This window comes from Etheostoma spectabile, chromosome 18 (assembly GCF_008692095.1).
Source record: "Etheostoma spectabile isolate EspeVRDwgs_2016 chromosome 18, UIUC_Espe_1.0, whole genome shotgun sequence".
In the NCBI taxonomy this organism is placed as follows: Eukaryota; Metazoa; Chordata; class Actinopteri; order Perciformes; family Percidae; genus Etheostoma; species Etheostoma spectabile.
This window is the reverse complement of record NC_045750.1, coordinates 7785527-7803860: the sequence shown is the minus strand read 5'-3', so window position 1 is coordinate 7803860 and position 18334 is coordinate 7785527. Positions and strand designations below refer to the sequence as shown.

At 40.2% G+C, this 18334-nt stretch overlaps 1 protein-coding gene across 1 annotated transcript in view; it reads left to right on the top strand.

Annotated features, from left to right (window-relative positions):
- rngtt (RNA guanylyltransferase and 5'-phosphatase) overlaps positions 1–18334 on the top strand; it is an 85230-nt gene that overhangs the window by 33128 nt on the left and 33768 nt on the right. The window contains exon 11 of the mRNA XM_032543264.1: positions 3996–4160. Coding sequence (XP_032399155.1) covers positions 3996–4160 — 165 coding nt within the window. The remainder of the gene's footprint in view (positions 1–3995; positions 4161–18334) is intronic.

The window sequence follows — 18334 nt, the reverse complement described above, 5'->3', positions numbered from 1 at the left end:
TTTTTTTTGCTCTGTTTTCCTGTTGTACAGGCATGGACAGCACATGCCTTGAATCATTCACACTTACATCTTGTTCTGTCCTGATGACAAAGCTGACAGATGGTGCAGAATGTGTGGGACATGATACCAGCTGTTGCTCCAGGAAAATGTAGTGTTTATTTTTTGTAGTCACACTGAAAAAGAAGTCCTCTAAATGATGCCTAAATGAGCATTTCTCAAACTTTTAATTTGCCTTTGACCTTATCTGTTGTAGCCAAATTGTCCTTATAGTATGTTTGGCTGCATTAAGTAAGTCAGACAGACTCTGAAACAGAGAGACAGTCATAGCATACCGCTTGATTATCATGTTATGGCTAATGTGTGAGCAAACAGTTGCTTACTTAGACATGCAGCAGACACAGGGCTACATGGGCATCCCAATTAAGGGCGTTTTCACACCTGTAGTTTGTTTGCTTTGATCCTAATCCGTTCGTAGCCCTTGGTCGGTTTGGTTTGGTTTCACACTTGGAAAAATCCAAGCCTTACCAAAATGCACCATTAGAAATCACGCAAGAACGTCCACTACTCTCAGTAGTTGGATGTTTCTAAGGGCGGGAGCAAGAAAGTATATACATGAACAATGTGTGTTCTGGACCAGTGCCTATTTCTTACATCTCCATGGTCAAACCAGCTCATTTCATTTAAATGAACAGACATTGTTTTGCGAGAGACGTTACTACGTCTGCTCTGGTCACCTAGACTTCACTCTGCTCTACTTCCAATTTTAGCGGCAGCTGGTTTGACCACGGATATACAAGTGACGGACGGTGAGCTTGTCTGTGATAGAAACACTGCACGCTGCTACACTTTGCTGCTCTGCGGCATCACAAATTGCTCAACACACCTAACTACTACATTAGCTCAGACTGGCGGAGGTTGTATAGTTGCTGCGGTTCAAGTATGGATCACGTTCTCACCACAAACGAAATGTTCCAGAATCCGCTTTTGGTGCGCACCAGAGTTCGATTGCCACGTTCTCACCTGCCCAAACGAACCGCACCAGCGGGAAAAACGATCTCGTTCGATTTAACCAAACTAAAGGCTCAAGGTGTGAAAACACCCTAAGTCAGGCCACCTGTAGAATGCAGAATGAATGAAGTCTAAAATCTATTCTACCTGTTTTTGTCTAACCACTTCTTAAGGTGATTTACAAATTAATTTTACTCCCTGCTACTAATGATTATTTTTAGATGTATCTGCACATAAATCAGAAAACATGGAAAAGCAGCAAATCCTCAGATTGGAGAATTTTTGAATTCCGTCTGTATTTATAAGACATAATTTGTCTAATCCAAAATTGAGTAAGCTCTTCTTATGAGAAACTAAATTCTCACCCTTCACACTATCTTAGGAACAGTAATATTTTTTCTCACACGTTTTAATATCACTACACACAGCAGGCACTACTGTATTTTCCGTTTACTGGTAAAAATGAAAAGTGAAGATGGTACAGTTCTTGTAATTGTATATAATCTTAACTGATCATTGACCATCCACCTCCTCATCCCATGGTCCAATAATTCCATAGCTCTTGAGAAGAGAATGGCTTTTAACAAACACTAACATTGCAGAATGCACATGCCCCCAAGTCACACCTTCCTGCTCTGTGCCTCTTGATATGCAGTAGATCAATAAATATTGATCCATAACCCACTTGTGAAGGAACAATAAAGGTGTGTGTGTGTGTGTGTGTGTGTGGTGTGTGTGTGTGTGTGTGTGTGTGTGTGTGTGTGTGTGTGTGTGTGTGTGTGTGTGTGTGTGTGTGTGTGTGTGTGTGTGTGTGTGTGTGTGTGTGTGTGTGTGTGTGTGTGTGTGTGTGTGTGTGTGTGTGTTGTGGTTGGGTTGGAATAAGTATTTGATACACTGCCAATTTTGCAGGTTTTCCTACTTACAAAGCATGTAGAAGTCTGTAATTTTTATCATAGGTACACTTCAACTGTTAGAGATGGAATCTGAAACAAAAATCCAGAAAATCACATTGTATGATTTTTAAATAATTAATTTGCATTTTATTGCATTACATAAGTAATTGATACATCAGAAAAGCAAAACTTAATATTTGGTACAGAAACCTTTTGCAATTCCAGAGATCATACGTTTCTTGGAGTTCTTAACCAGGTTTGCACCCACTGCAGCAGCACCCACTCCTCCATACAGACCTTCTCCAGATCCTTCAGGTTTTGGGGCTGTCGCTTTGCAATATGGACTTTCAGCTCTGTCCAAAGATTTTCTATTGGGTTCAGGTCTGGAGACCGGCTAGGCCCCTCCAGGACCTTGAGATGCTTCTTACGGAGCCACTCCTTAGTTGCCCTGGCTGTGTGTTTCGGGTCGTTGTCATGCTGGAAGACCCAGCCATGGCCCATCTTCAATGCTCTTAGGGAAGGAGGTTGTTGGCCAAGATCTCGCGATACGTGACCCCATCCATCTTCCCCTCAACGGTGCAGTCGTCCCGTCCCCTTTGCAGAAAAGCATCCTGTAAGAATGACGTTTCCACCTCCATGCTTCACGGTTGGCAAAAATGCTCTTGGCAAAAAAAAAGAAATGGCGTTTTTTTTTTTTTTTCACCCATCCGATAACTTGTCAGAGAGAAATGTCAGTGTCATACTTTTTCTTTTTTGTGATGATAAAAGTGAGTCATTGTTTTTAATCACTTTGTCAATTGCGCATCAGAGATGTGAGCTGGTGACCGTCAGTTGACTGTACTGTACAGTCAACTGTAGGATGGTTTCATCACAACTCCTTTGCATCTGTTTAACACAAAATAGTTACACAGCCATGCTGTTTTAATTTTTCACCCAAGTTTCTTTATTAATAACCAGGAGAAGAAACTCAAGTATTGTTTGTAGTCTTTTGTGCCACAGTCACGGTGGTCTGCCAGATGGGTTTGGAGGCACCTTTGCTCTGCGTCAGTGGCCCTGTCTGTCTGAGAGGCAGTGACTGCTCAGGTCGCTGTGCTTATCTGTTGAAAACAACTGTGTGTGGCTGGCCAATGATGGGAAGAAGCTGTTAATAGTGACAAAAGAAAATACAATTCCACTGTACTGTGTATTTTGGGTGTTGATGTTACGTTGGGATCAACTGATGCCAAGGTCTTGTTGTCTTACTGTATGCACCTGCATACTGCACACCTACGGTGTAGCTAAAATAAGAGCTGTTACAGTCACTTATATTAACACAATGATGATGTTATTGTGTGTGCGCCAAGGTTTTAAACTGCTTGTTAGGGCTGCAACTAATGATTATATTCACTATTGTTTCTTCTGTTGATTGTTTGCTCGACCAACTGATTGGTCCACAAAAGGCCACAAAAGAATAAATCAACATCATTAGCTAAATTTGGCATATTTACTATCTTATTAAACCCTTATCATACCAAAAAAGACAAATAAAACCATCAAATGCTAACATTTGAGAAGCTGGAACCACATAGTTGGTGGCATTTTTTAAGTTTCATAGATTATTTTGATTAATTATTTTATATAAATAAATGAATAAAAATCTCCAGTGCTAGTCCTATGGCTCATAACCATGTCCCTTCATGTCAGGCTCATGTTTATTAGAATAAACATTAGAGGTGGCGTAGAGGTCGATTTGTCCACTTTTGAAAATGCCTGTCTTGTTCTGAGTTTTTTTTACCTCTGCCTCGCAACAAGTAAGATTAACAGTGTTGCCATGGCAGTGAATTGGTAGCTTATTACTGCGTGAAATATTTTTCCAAATGAGACTTATTTTACTATGTATGTTAGATGTATGCCATTAATGTAATATTGGATAAATTGTGTGATTCAATCTAAATAAAGTAATTCCGTATTGTTGTGGTTTGTTGATTGTAACAATATTGGTAACGATGATTTTCTTCATCTGTATAGCAAAGAGTAGACATAATTGTCATATATAAATAAATAAATGAATTAGGACATGAACATTTGACATTTGTTTTTTTCTGTGTGTTTTAGGGACAGCCTGTTGGCCAGTGTGATTTTGGTATCCGGCTGTTATGCATGGAAAAGGAGATAATTTCTCCCCGGATGGAAAAGATGAAGACTGGACAGATTGACAAAACCAAGGAGCCCTTCAGTGTCCGAAATAAACCCTTCTTTGACATTCATGCAGCACGCAAGGTACCGTGAACAAAAGTATTCTTTTACTCTCCAACCCAATTTTCTTCCCATTTCTTTCACAGGCGTAACCAAGACAAAACACATTCCTGTTTCTACACACAGATATACAAAACCTAGATGACCCAAAATTCTTAAATGTTGCATCTATAAATGGGGGGGAGAGGGGAGAGGAGTGCATCTTGGTTGTGGAGGAGTTGACCTGTTCTTTACTCATGCAAAGATTTAAGAGGGGTCAATGGAGTTTGCAAATCTATTGCTTCTGTGTATTGTGAACTATGGGAAGGCCTATGACCATGTCACTTCAGATAACTTCTGGGGATATAAAAATTGAGTTCTGGGATGTTGTCATCTGGTCCTTGTATCAGTGCAGCGAGAGCTCACTTGTGGACTTGAACTCTACCAAGGATTAGTCTGGTCACTGATTCTAATTTTCATGTACCCTTTTCCAGAAACCAGGAATCTTTTTAAGCAACTAACTTTACCTTTGTTTTGACCGGAGGAAACACTAAATGTTTTGTTCTTGGCCCCGCAAAAGTCTTTGCTTTGTTGGTGATACCTCTGGTAGCCCAGAAACTCTCTTGGTGTTTGCTGTACTGGGAATCAATAATTGGTCAAACCCATTAGTCTGGCTATCACAGGCCAAGCCAAGCTCAATAGATTTGAGATTGCGCATTGGTCTGGGGAGTCTGCTCTGTATTTTCTCTGCACAATAGGCCTGATCAACGGGCATAGTTCAAATGACTCTGTACGCAATTGGATAGTCCTCCAATCAATCAGATCAACGACCCGGGTGACGTAGAAGCGACAGCGGCATCAACGGGTTTGCTTCTGTGGTGTTTGGTGGCCGCTATGTTGAATGTAAACAAGAAGCTGCTTGGTCGTTTCTCTTCTTGTCATCATGTTAAACCTGGCAATAGTGCACCAGGTAGATAAGCCAGTTTGTGATTGGTTTCCGCAAAATTGTGATCTGAAGCAGGAGAATTAAATGTGCAGGTTTGCAGACCGAGCTGCAGGAAGAAGTCAAATCGCCGGCAGACTGGGCGGGGTTTAACTAGTCTACAAACACATGCCTTGAGCCTTGTCAATGATTGTCAATGATTGTCAATGATTGCCTCTTCCTGATGAAAAAATGGCAATGAAATAAAGCATTATAATACACTGCTGACAAAAGTCATTACTGTGTTAGCTGGTAGGTACGGTAACATTTCATAGATTTTGTTGGATGTTGCCTAGCACCCGACATTGCTGTAATTTCCTCGATAATAGCAAGACTAAGTAGAAAATGCAGTTTTGATTCAGTTACATTCTCTATTCTATTTTAGTTCTGATTATACTTTTTGCATTTTCCTTTTAGTTGTCATATAAAACGTAAATGATCACTGCTCAGGCCATAGTACAGTGCTGTTCACAGGCTCAAGACAGCAGAGCTTTTATCCTCTGAATAGCAGTTGAGCCTTTTTTTCAAAGGTCTGCACTTGTGCCCTGATATCACTACAGTGGGAGGCCAGGGTACGATTAATTTGAGGTTTTGTTCGGGCCAAGATCAGTCGGAAATCTTGGCGCTGCACATTCGCAGATGATCAAAGTCTACGGAGGGGGCTACGTTTAAGGCATTTCTTGTGTTGTGGTCACATAGCTTCCTCTGCCAACTCTAATATCCTGGTGTTTTTGTACTTGAAATTCTCAGTTGGGTTACCTCTGCTCTAACCCTGTGCTGTCTACCCCTCTAAGAACCTTTTTATGAAGGATCAGCCCCCACCCTTCGAGGGGCATGTTGATGAAGATACTCTAGGAATTAAGTAACTGTAACTGCGACTGATTTCTGACTGCTCTATTGTGTAATGCAGCAGCCATCTGCTCCTCATACAGTCATTTCTCTGTTGTATGGGACATTAAAAGAGAGGAACTGGAATCTAGCTCATTAATTCATAGCAGCACAACCCTCCACTTCATTGCATATCAACCAGAAATTCCTTTTAGGGGTATTTCAGTCACAGACTGGAGTTGTATGATGGCTTTTGTCTGTTGCTAGGCTGCTGTTTGTCATCTCAGACACTTACACATTCATGCTGCCATCACCCACCAATTGGGGACCGTTTATTCTTTTCTCTTTCCTCCACTTGTCCAATTATCTTACAAAGACCCCTTTTTGTATTACAGAAATTGGGACATTGGGACAACCAGAAAATACATTTTGGAATTTCCCTATTGTGTAGGTTGAAGGACCTGGCTGACAAAATGTGTTTTGAGTAGAAAATAATTCTAAATTTAATGGCACTTCACAACTGGTGGTGGATGGCGGTGCCTGTTCTACAGTTGATTGCATTTTGCATGGGACGAGTTTCATCAACAATGCCAACATCAAAAACCATCAGCTGTCCAATCACAGCTTGGGGGAAAACCCCGGATGGAGTTTATCATTGATGAAACAATCTGATGGCAGCAATGACAGACAGCCTTTCATATTAAAACAGTATCCTGTACAGTTGGTCAGCTGGTTGGAGGTACACTATTGACTGTACATTTAGTTACATTTGTCATTGACTGTCAGCTGTTTCAGGTGTTAGAAGCTACATAATTGCCTTTTTAACCTTTGTTTTTAAAAGTAAATGCATTTATAAAAAGTTAATACATATAACAATGCATATTGTTCACTTTATTTCTTTGTTTGATTTGTCTTTATACAGGCAATTCAAATCTTCCGTTGATTCTATACGATACCCATAGTATCAAAATCTCATCCTTGGCTCAATATACACAAACTATTCCCCATTTATCAAACCCTTGCTTTGGTTTCTTTCTGTCTTTGTCCTGGATGTAATCTCAGTGTTGGTTCCAGACTTAAAACTAAAATGAAAAGCTGATAAAAAATATGTTTTAATGAATTCTGTAGATGCTGCTGTCTGTACTAGTTCTGCACATATAGCACTACATCCTTAATTATAATGCTACATTCCCTTTTTTTATGAGCAAGCCTTTAAGCACGTATTCCGATTGTCAAATAAGCTTTTGTATCAGTTGATGTACAATGTAGTGCACTATAATACCTTTTGATGTGATTTGCTATTGCTGCACATTTAGTACACACAGCAGCATTATATGGCCAACATTAACAATACATAAAGATGAAATTTCGCTCTTTTGGTACACTGGTGACACTGGTACGTTGACCAAAGAATGTATTTGGCAGAGATCTGTGTATTTCATTCAGGGATTTAGAAGTCTAGTTAAGACTCGGATGTCTTGTCATTTCTTTGCTCGCTAACGGCAACAGAATTGGCAATTTCCACAGAGAATCTGTTTATAAGGTAGAAATTCATATTCTTCTAAGGATTATAGAAATGAGTGTTACAGTTTTGGGGCTTCAGACATCTGATGGTGATTTTTGTCATTTCCATAGAGAGTGGCCCTAACAAGTAAAAATAACCTCTTCCAACTCAAACTTGATTTTAATGTTTCATTTATGCATGTTTCATCGGCCTATTTGTGAAAAAAAGTAAAATTTCATTTACACAACATTGACGATACGCTTACTAAGTAAGGTAGCCACTGTGGTAGCCGTCCATAGATATAGTTAAGCTTAAGGATTTACTGTGCGTTCCACATGGATGTTTAACATTAAAACATGATGTATATATCCATCCATCCATCCATTTTCATCCACCTGGACCAGTTTAATATGCAACTCAATTTTATACATTGTCTAGATTCACAATATACCCTATTATGCCTAATCCACAAAGTTTGGTTCCATTTGTCCTACTAAGTTCATCATTTTTTAAAGCAGGGAACATTTTAAATTGGAGTAGTTTATCAGTTCTCTAAAATGAAACCTCCTGTGAGGTGTACCCTGCTTGAATAGGCCTAACATTTTCAGATCATACAGTAATTAAATGTGAGTCAGATTTAATAAAGTCACAATTGATGATAACATTAAAATTACAAAAGGAAATTAGGTGGTGTTAATTTGTCTTGCTTCTTCTCAGAATATATAATATCCCTTGCTCATTTATCACACCTCTAAAGAAATTAAGCCTAAGATGAATCAAGTTTCCCCTTAAAAAAATCCTGGTATTTCCAATTGAACACAGGCCATCACCCGCCTCCAGGGGTCCAGATTGGAGAGAGAGTCTTCTGGTGACAGAATGTCAAATGCTCAAACCAAATCTCAGCATGTACAGAAAACAAAATAGCCAAAATAATTGCCTTTCTTTAGAATGTAAATAGTGAAGTTGAATAGATTTTTAGATTGCTGAAGTACATTATCGCTGGGTGCCTATTTTGTTTACTGGGCTGTAGTTTATCTTGACTTCCAGACTGTCTAGGCATTTTCTGATTTCTATTTTCTGATTGTGTGTTCCCTGATAGTCATACGATTCCGTGCCAAATTTGCGGTTAGGCTGAATCTTATTAAGAGACATCGCAATTAAGGTCTCAGGCTTATCGTTAATATACTTGAAGTGTGCTGATTGAGACTGTCACGTCTGGTTGGGGTGTGGCCCTGAGGCATGACAGGGTTGCAGAATTAGTGCAGAGAATTACCAAATCTCAGAGTGTGCACTGCAACTCATGCTTCGCACAGTTTCTCCATCAATACTCTCATCAAAGGAAAACAATTGTGTAGCAGGCCTAAGTGTTGATCCCAGACAGTGTATTGAGTTACTGCAGCCAACCACATAATTGCAATGACAAGACGATTTCTCTTTTCCTGACTCACCTTTCCCTCCAGTGGGCTCATTCGTCATCACCAGACCTTAATTCAATGTAAATGTCCTCATGGTTTCTCTCTTGTTGTTGCACTCCGATCTCAGAGTCTTGCTTTTTGTAGTGGCAAGGCCAGATAATAAAAGTAGCTCCTTAACAGCATGTCTCATTAGCTGAGTGCTGTCAGTCTGCAGGTTTTCCTGTTGGTCACTGACCTCACCCCTCTGTCAGCTCTCGAGTCTACAGAAGATGGAAAAGCAAGACCCTGGGTTCCGTCTTTGTCTCCTTTGTGTTTGTGCTGAATCTGAGCTTGATATCCGAGTTAGTCAGTTATTCCGTGTCTGCTGTATCAACTCAAATACAAATTAAGATGTTTTTCTGTCAATTCACAAAATGCCTTTTGCTAGAAAATGACAAAACTAAAATCTGTCTTATTGACCCGTAAACCTACTGTATTTGTTCTAATTTATAGCTAAAATGTGGGAATGTTTCAACAGGGGAAGATTGATTGTTTATGTCTCACAACCGTGTCCTACTCAGTTTATGAAATGCACTCCAAATAAAGCATTCATCTGCCTGCACCTCTGGCCCTGGTAATACACCCATCCTCCACCGCTAGGTTGAAGAACAAGCTGCACCCACTCACAAACGGAAACATGTTGACTGTTGTATAAGGGCTACACACAACATGGACTCGATGACTAATGTTTGTGTACCTCAGTTTGCTTTGAGTTTTCTAGTTTTCTTCAAAGCCTCCGAGACATTACGCAACATCTGATGATGCACTACTTCTATACAGTGAACGTCGGATTCACTGTAGAGAGAGCGGGTGAAAATGTGGCTGCATCGAGTATAGCCGCTCTTATTATTCGTTCTGCTTTCCTGCTCCCGTTGTGCCTTCCAGGCTCAGAGCTGATGTACTCAGTGAAAAGAACATGCAACCTCCGGGTCAGGTCAACAGGTGTTTTTCTTCAGATGTTCTTTGAACTTTTGTTTTTATTCTGCGTTTGTCCACTTATTTAGTCTAACACTGACACATGCCCTTATATTTTGTTTACACCGGCCTTGTAAAATTTGTTTTGCGTCCCGTTACCTGCGTGAGTTTGATTGCTCAAGTTGAAATATTTCAACTCAAGGTGATATGACAATGACACAAATTTTGCGTATTTGCATTGTGTCATTGGCTTTGTCCGTCATGCGTGAATTCACGTCTATACTTTGGCTGTACTGAATGTAATTGCTACACACATTTCGAAACACATGCTGTGAACACAGCATTAGTCTCTTCTCTTTTTACTGCGCTCTCCCATCACGTGCGTGCGTGCGTGTGCGATTTTCTATTTGGTGTCCAAAGGAGAATAAAACTGGTTTTGGACACATCTAAGCTTAAAGCTTAAAGGCCATTTCACATACCAGCGGTTGGCTGACTGAAATCTGAGAGTTGACATTACCAAGAGACTTCTGTGGTGCCCTATGAACTGGAAAACATCACACTGTGTATTCTATGAATATGTTTTTCACTTTTTTTCAAGGAACTCTAAAGTATTGGATTAACGGTACGCTGTCTGTCCCCTGACAGAATGTAACATTTGGGAGGACATGTCATGCTGTTTGTATTCCCCTCAAAAGTGGAACTTGGCAGGCTAGGCTAACTAGCTTTCACTCTGAAAGTGGACAAACACAAGGAAATCTGTAAATATATTTTAAAAGGCGATCAGGTCAAAAAAATTAATCTCCAGCTGTTTTGATAATAGATTAATCATTTGAGAATTGAAGTGGCATAATTAAAAATTGACATGTAAGCTCCCACAGTGTCCCTTGGCCTCAGCTCAAATTATAAATTTCAGTGCAATGATTTCTTCCTCCCTTATGTCTTTATCGTCTTGCTGCTAACTTTTTCTAATTTCATGGTAGGAAGTGTGAGGTGCTAGTCACCCATCATGACACTTGTCCTGTTCACCACAGGTTCATTTTCATACCACAATTCAATTTCATGCTGTGCCCCAATATTTGTAATCTTATACCATCCCCTTATTTGGTTTAATCCTTAAAAGGTTATCTTTCCCAGTCACCACAAATGAATGTGCAAAATGTAATAGGTATTTTTATGAACTGTCCAATATCCATCAAAAGATAAGATGTCAGAGGACGTTAAACCTCTCCAGACGGTAACCTTGTTTAACTTCAGGCCAGCCGGTGGTTTAGCAGCCCTGCCCCTACACTCTGATATGGACTTTTTGTTTAATAGGGACCTGCGTACTGGCTTCAGAGGACCATTCACATTAGGCTTGAAAGGAGCCTCCAGCAACATCCCTGTGGTCTGACTGGAATATCAATCCATACACTTAAAAAAATATTGCATATATAATCGGAAAAACATAAAAATCACCCTCACTTACCAGGGGGTGATAATAGACCATCACTGTTTCATTAAAGGTTGTTTTGAACACAGCTTTTAGCAGCAGCAACTCAAAATTTCCTTTTTTAAATACTTCTATTTCACTTTTTTGTTTATCTGTGTTTAATTGGCAACTGTTCTGCTAACCCATAAGCGTAGTTAATTAATTAAAGTTTCAACTAATATGAATATAAAACTAAAAATTTGATCAGACGGCTGTTACAATGTCGTGAGACAATACAATTTCACATTCATTGACAGTTTTAGCTCAATAAGTATATAAATTGTGATTGGTTGGCTCCATCTCCCTTCTATAACTAGGGAAGCATATTTTTGGTACACCTTCAGTAAAACATTCTTCTCTGTCTGACACAAGCACTTTCCAGCTCAGGGCAGAGACAGTCTCTTCTCTTACTGTGTCTTAGACAGCATAATACAGCAGCATGCTGTTGGAGCTCAAAGAAGGGCTCCCTCCCTCCTTGTTGTTACCACCTCTTTACACGGACTCTCTGTCTGCTGTCTGTATGAATGTGACTGAATGTGTCTGAGTATGTGGGATTGGCTCGTCACCTCTTTGTGTTTGTGGTTGTCCGTTTATCTTTTCTCTCCCAGAGATGGGGCGGTGAGGTGTCTAACTAGCTTCAGTACCATCATTACAACATGATGATTTAATCCGGTTTGGTTTATTTGTTTAGCATTACCTATTTTATTGTCCATTTCAGTATTCTGTTCCACCAATATTTGCGCTCAAGGATGTTTTTTTGCCTCCAATGTCGCCTTCCAACAGCTAACCTTAACCCTAAACCTAACCATTGCCGCGCTGCCTGGAAGGAAACGTTGGGGCAAAAAACATCAAACACCAGTATTTGCAGCCTCAACTGTCCTAATGGCCGTGCATGTAGCTGTGACCTGAGCATAACAATTTGATTTTCAAAACGCTTAGCAAAAGTGAATGAATCTAATATTACAGAGCGCAGTCATTGGGCCCTATTTTAACGATCTAAGCGCACAGCGTAAAGCGCCTGGTGCAGGTGTGTTTAGGGCATATACAAATCTACTTTTGCTAGTTTAACGGCCGATAAAGGGTCTGTGCGCCAGTCGCTTGGTTCAGAAGGGTTGTATTTAGTGTTTTATTAAGGTGTGTTTTGTGTGTAACGTGTAATAAACAAATCAGAATGCCATCTCCCACTCCCTTTTAAAACCAGGCACGTTTGTATACTGGCACATTGCTATTATGATGGTGGATTTGCTAAGCAGGAAGGAGAGATCTGCCTTTGCTTGAAGTGAAAGAGCGTGAGCAGATTATATCGTAATACTATTTCACATTGTGATATTTTTATGTTTAATATTTGGCATGTTTGTGTGCTGCTGCGCGTCCACCTGTGTGGAACAAGCATAGTGTGCGTGCACTGTACATAACCCTAGGCACATTTTACTAATGCGCTGTTAAAATAACAATGAAATTCTGCGTTTTTGACTTTAGACCATGTTTTTGTTGGTCAATTGCGCATTCACTTTCTGCTGCCTTAAGTTAGCCAGACGCAAAGAATGCAGCTGAACACACCTCCCTTTATGACCAGCATGCCCATGGGCGCACAGATGGGGCAGGTGCATTTGCTATTTAAACGATGTTGGCGCTGGACAGGAAATTGCCAACTGCATCAGTCTTAAACTAGCAAAGACACTTGCGTCGGGCTTTGTGCTGCGCCAGGTGCATGGACAGGTTCCATGGTCTCTATTATCCTTAAAATATCTTTTTCCATTAATGTTTAAAATGATTAGACAATTAATTGAATCAGAAAAGTAATCTCCAGCTGTTTTGATAATAGATTAATCATTTGAGAATCGAAATGGCATAATTAAAAATTGACATGTAAACTCCGACAGTGTCCCTTGGCCTCAGCTCAGATTATAAATTTCAATGCAATGATTTTTTGCTCCCTGAAGTCTTTATCGTCTTGCTGCTAACTTTTTCTAATTTCATGGTAGGAAGTGTGAGGTGCTAGTCACCCATCATGACACTTGTTCTGTTCGCCGCAGGTTGTTTTTTATACCACAATTCAATTTCATGCTGTGCCCCATATTTGTAATCTTATGCCATCCCTTATTTGGTTTACTCTTTAAAATGTTATCTTTTCCCAGTCACCACAAATGAATGTGTAAAATGTATAGTTATTTTTATGAACTGTCTAACATCCATCAAAAGATAAGATGTCAGAGGACGTTAAACCTCTCCAGACGGTAACCTTGTTTAACTTCAGGCCAGCCGGTGGTTTAGCAGCCCTGCCCCTACACTCTGATGTGGACTTTCTGTTTAATAAGGACCTGCGTACTGGCTTCAGAGGACCATTCACATTAGGCTTGAAAGGAGCCTCCAGCAACATCCCTGTGGTCTGACTGGAATATCAATCCATCCTCTCTGCCTTTGATTCAGCCCCCACACCTAAACCTCCTCAGAGCTACGAGGATGAGCAGACCACAGGAAAGCACAAAGGCTTCAGAAATGGAAAGTGCGTCATATTATTTCAGATGTGTTGATGAAAAGCTGATACAAAAAGTGAGCCACGGTACAGAAAGTGAGCCACGGTATTACTGTGTTCATGAGACCATGCTCGTTGTCTTTCTTGCAAATGCATATTAATAAACCATAAGGTATAGACATATTATGAATACATGATACATATGTGTTGATTCATATTGCTTATCGCTTTAAGAAATGTACAGGCCTTTACTCTTTGTTATTCAAAGTCACACCAGGAAATCAGTCAAAATCAAGGTCAGAAGTGTAATTTGCCCACCTACGATGTTTTATTACTAACCCCTAAGTATTTTTGTTGCCTAAACTTAATTAGTTCTGTTTCACAACGTCAACTATGTGTTAACTACGTTAACTGCCACTGTAACTATCTGTCCAATCTGAACTTTCTCGCACACCTATTTTGCAGCGGCTCCATGCAGAGCTTAGCGCCGCCCATGACAATTTTGATTGGTTTAAAGAAATGCCAATAAACCACAGCATGTTTTTCACTTATACCGGAATGCTATGTGAAGTAGCCAGACCCACCTCTGCTCCGTAGCGTGTGGGAGGTCTGGCAAAGCGGGACTATGTTAAAAACAACAGACATTTGATTAAAACCACCACTGCGGTCACATGTTCAAATCAGCCCCCCTGCGGCCGTATCACAGGCGCTAACTGGAACGCTCATAAATTTCATTTTGGGAATCATTGGCAATCAACCATTTCTGTTTTTTAAATATGAGGAAGTGTTGGTCGGTTAGTTGGTCAAAAGAAAATGTATTATTTTTTTAACAAAAAATTGGATAAGCAAAATGTTTCTTAAGCAAAAAAAATATTCCCTAGTTTCAGCTCCTCAGATGTGAAAGTTTTCTCTGTTTTTAGTCACTGTGAAATTATTATATTTAGGTTTTGGAGTGTTGGTTGGACAAGCAAGACATTTGAATAAAATTGACAAAGAAAATGATCATTAGTTGCATCCCTAGATCTGACACAAAACAGTGTGATCGCTGTTACCACTTCACATTGTTACTAGACTTTTTTTGATTGGCTAATGAGAATTAACCTTGCTGTGTAGATGACAGACTACATAAAACAGTGAATGTGTATGGTATACTTTCATTTCTATGCTATCCGTAACATCAAGTTCATTATTGTGAAATGAGCCCAAAAATGAAACCCTGCATAGAAAAATGGTCTGACTTCCATCACCCTGACATCTTGAGAGGAAAGACATTGCTTAGCATGTTAGCAGTTGATTTGTCCCGCTCCGAGCTCTTGCGTTGCCCTGTCTCTGCCCTGGAGTCTGCGATGAAAGCACTTAATGGGTCTTTGTTGTTCGCCTCAGCCCACACACCCCTACTGTACCAGGCACAACTTTGTGTTTCCTTTCTAAAAGGTTTACCATGAAAGCAGGGTGGCTGCCCCCTTTCTGCATTATCACTCCAAGGAACTTCCCTACTGTAGGAGAATGTGTGAGTGGAATTCTTCTTTCTGCTCATCTCTCCATCCAGGGTTCACTGCTCGATGAAGGTGGTGGGTGGGTGTGCTAAGATGGCAAGAGAACTGAAATGGAACTCCCAGATCTTACCGCCTACATGCCGTTCCCTCATCGAGGCACCCGTTCTTTTTAGTCTGGCTATCTGCCTTCTCCATGTCAGCCTGATTGTCAAGCTTTGTGTGATCTGCTGTGACTCAATCATCATTCTGGAGAGCACTGATGTTGCTCTGCTTTCGTTTCAGATACAGCAGAGACCAAATGGTTTTATGTGGCTGTAGTTAAATGTACACCGCGCTCCTCTGAGGGCTGATGACTTCACTTCATCCGTCCCTGAAACACATCTTTTGAGAAGCAGTGATGTTTTGCATCAAAGTATTTAGTGAAAAGGTGAAATCATCCTGCAGTAAAAATATAACAATATCTAATAAAATCGGAGTGCTCTGCAGCTAGACAGCCATGCTTTGCAGAGTTTCACCAAACCAATGACAGGTTCTATTTGCTAAAGAAAGCCTAAGTGAGACCAGAAGGTCGGTTTTCTGTTTGATAAGTAAGAAAATCATTCCCAACCACATTTAGGTGTGTTTGCATCCACCTGTTTTAATGTACATCTTTCCTCAATTTACGCATAGAAACGCTGGAGAGTGCAATAGAAAAAAATCACGACATTGAAATGTTTGTTTTTTCGTGTGGGTTACCATTTGTTTGTATCGTGCATGCAGGGTAAGCATGTGGGTGAACAAGCAAAAACATGTAGCATTGTGCCAACAAAGGCAGGAGAGAAGACTGCGTGCTAGCAAACATGGATGTTACAATGCACGATTTTAAATGGTTTTTGTTTTTTGTTTTTTAAATCTGCTTTGTAAATGTTTTATGAGAAAGAACATTCTTTCGGGCTTTGGTAAGAAGCACTGCATGTAAACATAACTTTGTATTTTACGAGAAAACTCTTTAACATGGCACTTCAAGAAAGGACCCGCCCATAATTAGGGTTCAAACCACGAAGCGGTAGAGCCCTTCTATGTTTGTCTGTTATTATTATTATTATTATTATTATTATTATTATTATTATTATTTGTTGTCTGCTGTGCCGGCTCTGTGCATGTGCTTCTGTGGAAATATGAACCCAATCGGCCACATAGTGGCACGGTAATTAAGGCTTCAAAATGCAAACTTTGAAAGGCCTCGCCCCCACCCCCCCAACACCGCAAGTCCGATTGACTTGAAATTTCTCACACAGGTGCAACTTAATGTGCTCTACAAAAATCCTCAAGGATCATTTAAGGTCCACCTAGAAAATGTTTCTGCTATTTTGATTTCTTTGAAAAACAAATTTTTGAGAACTCCTCCTACACCGTAGCTCCGATTGTTACCAAATTTTCAGTGAATGGATCAAGCTCATTACAAGTTGTATAAAACATGTTATTGACCAATGAACTTTGAAAGGGGCATGGCTCTGGACATCAATGAACACAAATCAGCAACCGTAAGGCCAATCATCACAAAACTCACAGGGTATTTTCAGATATGTGCCTCAAATATACCCAATATAGAACAGTTTTATATACATACGCCACTAGGGCCCTACAAGCCCAAGAAAAGTGAGTGGCATTACACACATTTTGCTATAAATCACAAATTTATTGTCCAGTCATCACAAAGCGCAAATTGGGCTATAAATGACTAGATGTTTGTCCAATCGACACAAAACCTCCAGGAAATGTCTACATATCGACCTCACACATACACTGCAAGTCTCATTCAAATTGACCACTAGGGGCGCTTTAAATGCACATTAACTGGACGTGGAATGACGCAAAGCGAGGTTCGAGCTTGGAATCGCAGCTTTCGGCTTTATTAGCAGATGTTTTTGTGTTGGCCATTAACAAGCTTGCAGGATATGTTTTATAACGATGTTGGACCACATGTGTGAAATTACTATGAAGTTGCTATTCAGAAAAAAGGTTTGAACCTGCGAATCGCCGCTTGCCGCTGTGTTTTTTTTTTCTACAGTTAGAAGAAATAATCAATTAGAGATCGCATTAAGTTTATTGTATTGCAGAAGCTAGCCAGGACGGGACGCCACTTTATAACATTAGCTCTGTGCATTTCATGTAATAATTCAGACATTTGTGTCTTTGTACTAGCATATTTGCATCTTCATACATTTCAAAATATAGATAAATGTAAGACTGGGTAAACGCTGCCCACTCTGCCGGAGATTTGATTTCGCCCTGCAGCTCTGTCTGGAAACCTGCACGTTTAATTCTCCTACTTCAGTTAACAATTGACCGAACGTCACCGAAGCGCAGCGTAGATGCCGCTGTCGCTTCTATGTCACCCGGATTGTTGGTCTGATTGGTTGAAGGACTATCCAATTAAGTACAGAGTCATTTGATCTATGCCTGCTGGTCACGCCTCTTGTGCAGAGAAAATACAGAGCAGACTCCCCAGACCAATGCTCAATCTCAAATCCATTTAGCTTGACTTGGTCTGGTGATATCCAGACTAGATAAATGTCCTACTTTGCATCAAATATTATTTGATGTATTATACAGTTGTATCTGTTCACTTCAAAGACATTTTTTGAGAAAGACTTAATGTGTCGTCATAGATGGTTATCCACCAAGCAGTTGAGACGGACCAGTTTGATCTAATGCTGGAAAAAATGTGTCAAAGGCATTTTTTTTTTACAGGAGAGCCTGCAGTGCTGCTGTCTATGAAATGGTTAACCAGCATTGCATGAAGTGCAAATGTAGTTATGTTATATTAATGATTGTTGACAGTCTCCATATCTCATCAACACGTTGCTATCTCCTAATCAACAGCCACTTAAATTGACCATGCCTGCTGATTAAAATGTCCGAGCTGGACATAGATGCAGGCATTGTTAATTCAAATGTAATAATTTTAATTTTACGGTCTTCTTTCATTCCGACAGGGGACAACTTACAAAATGTTATATGCAGTACAGAATGCGGATGCACGCCTGCTGACAGGAAAAAGGCGCTATGACCACATCACCCCCGTCCTGTCGTCTCTCCACTGGCTGCCTGTCG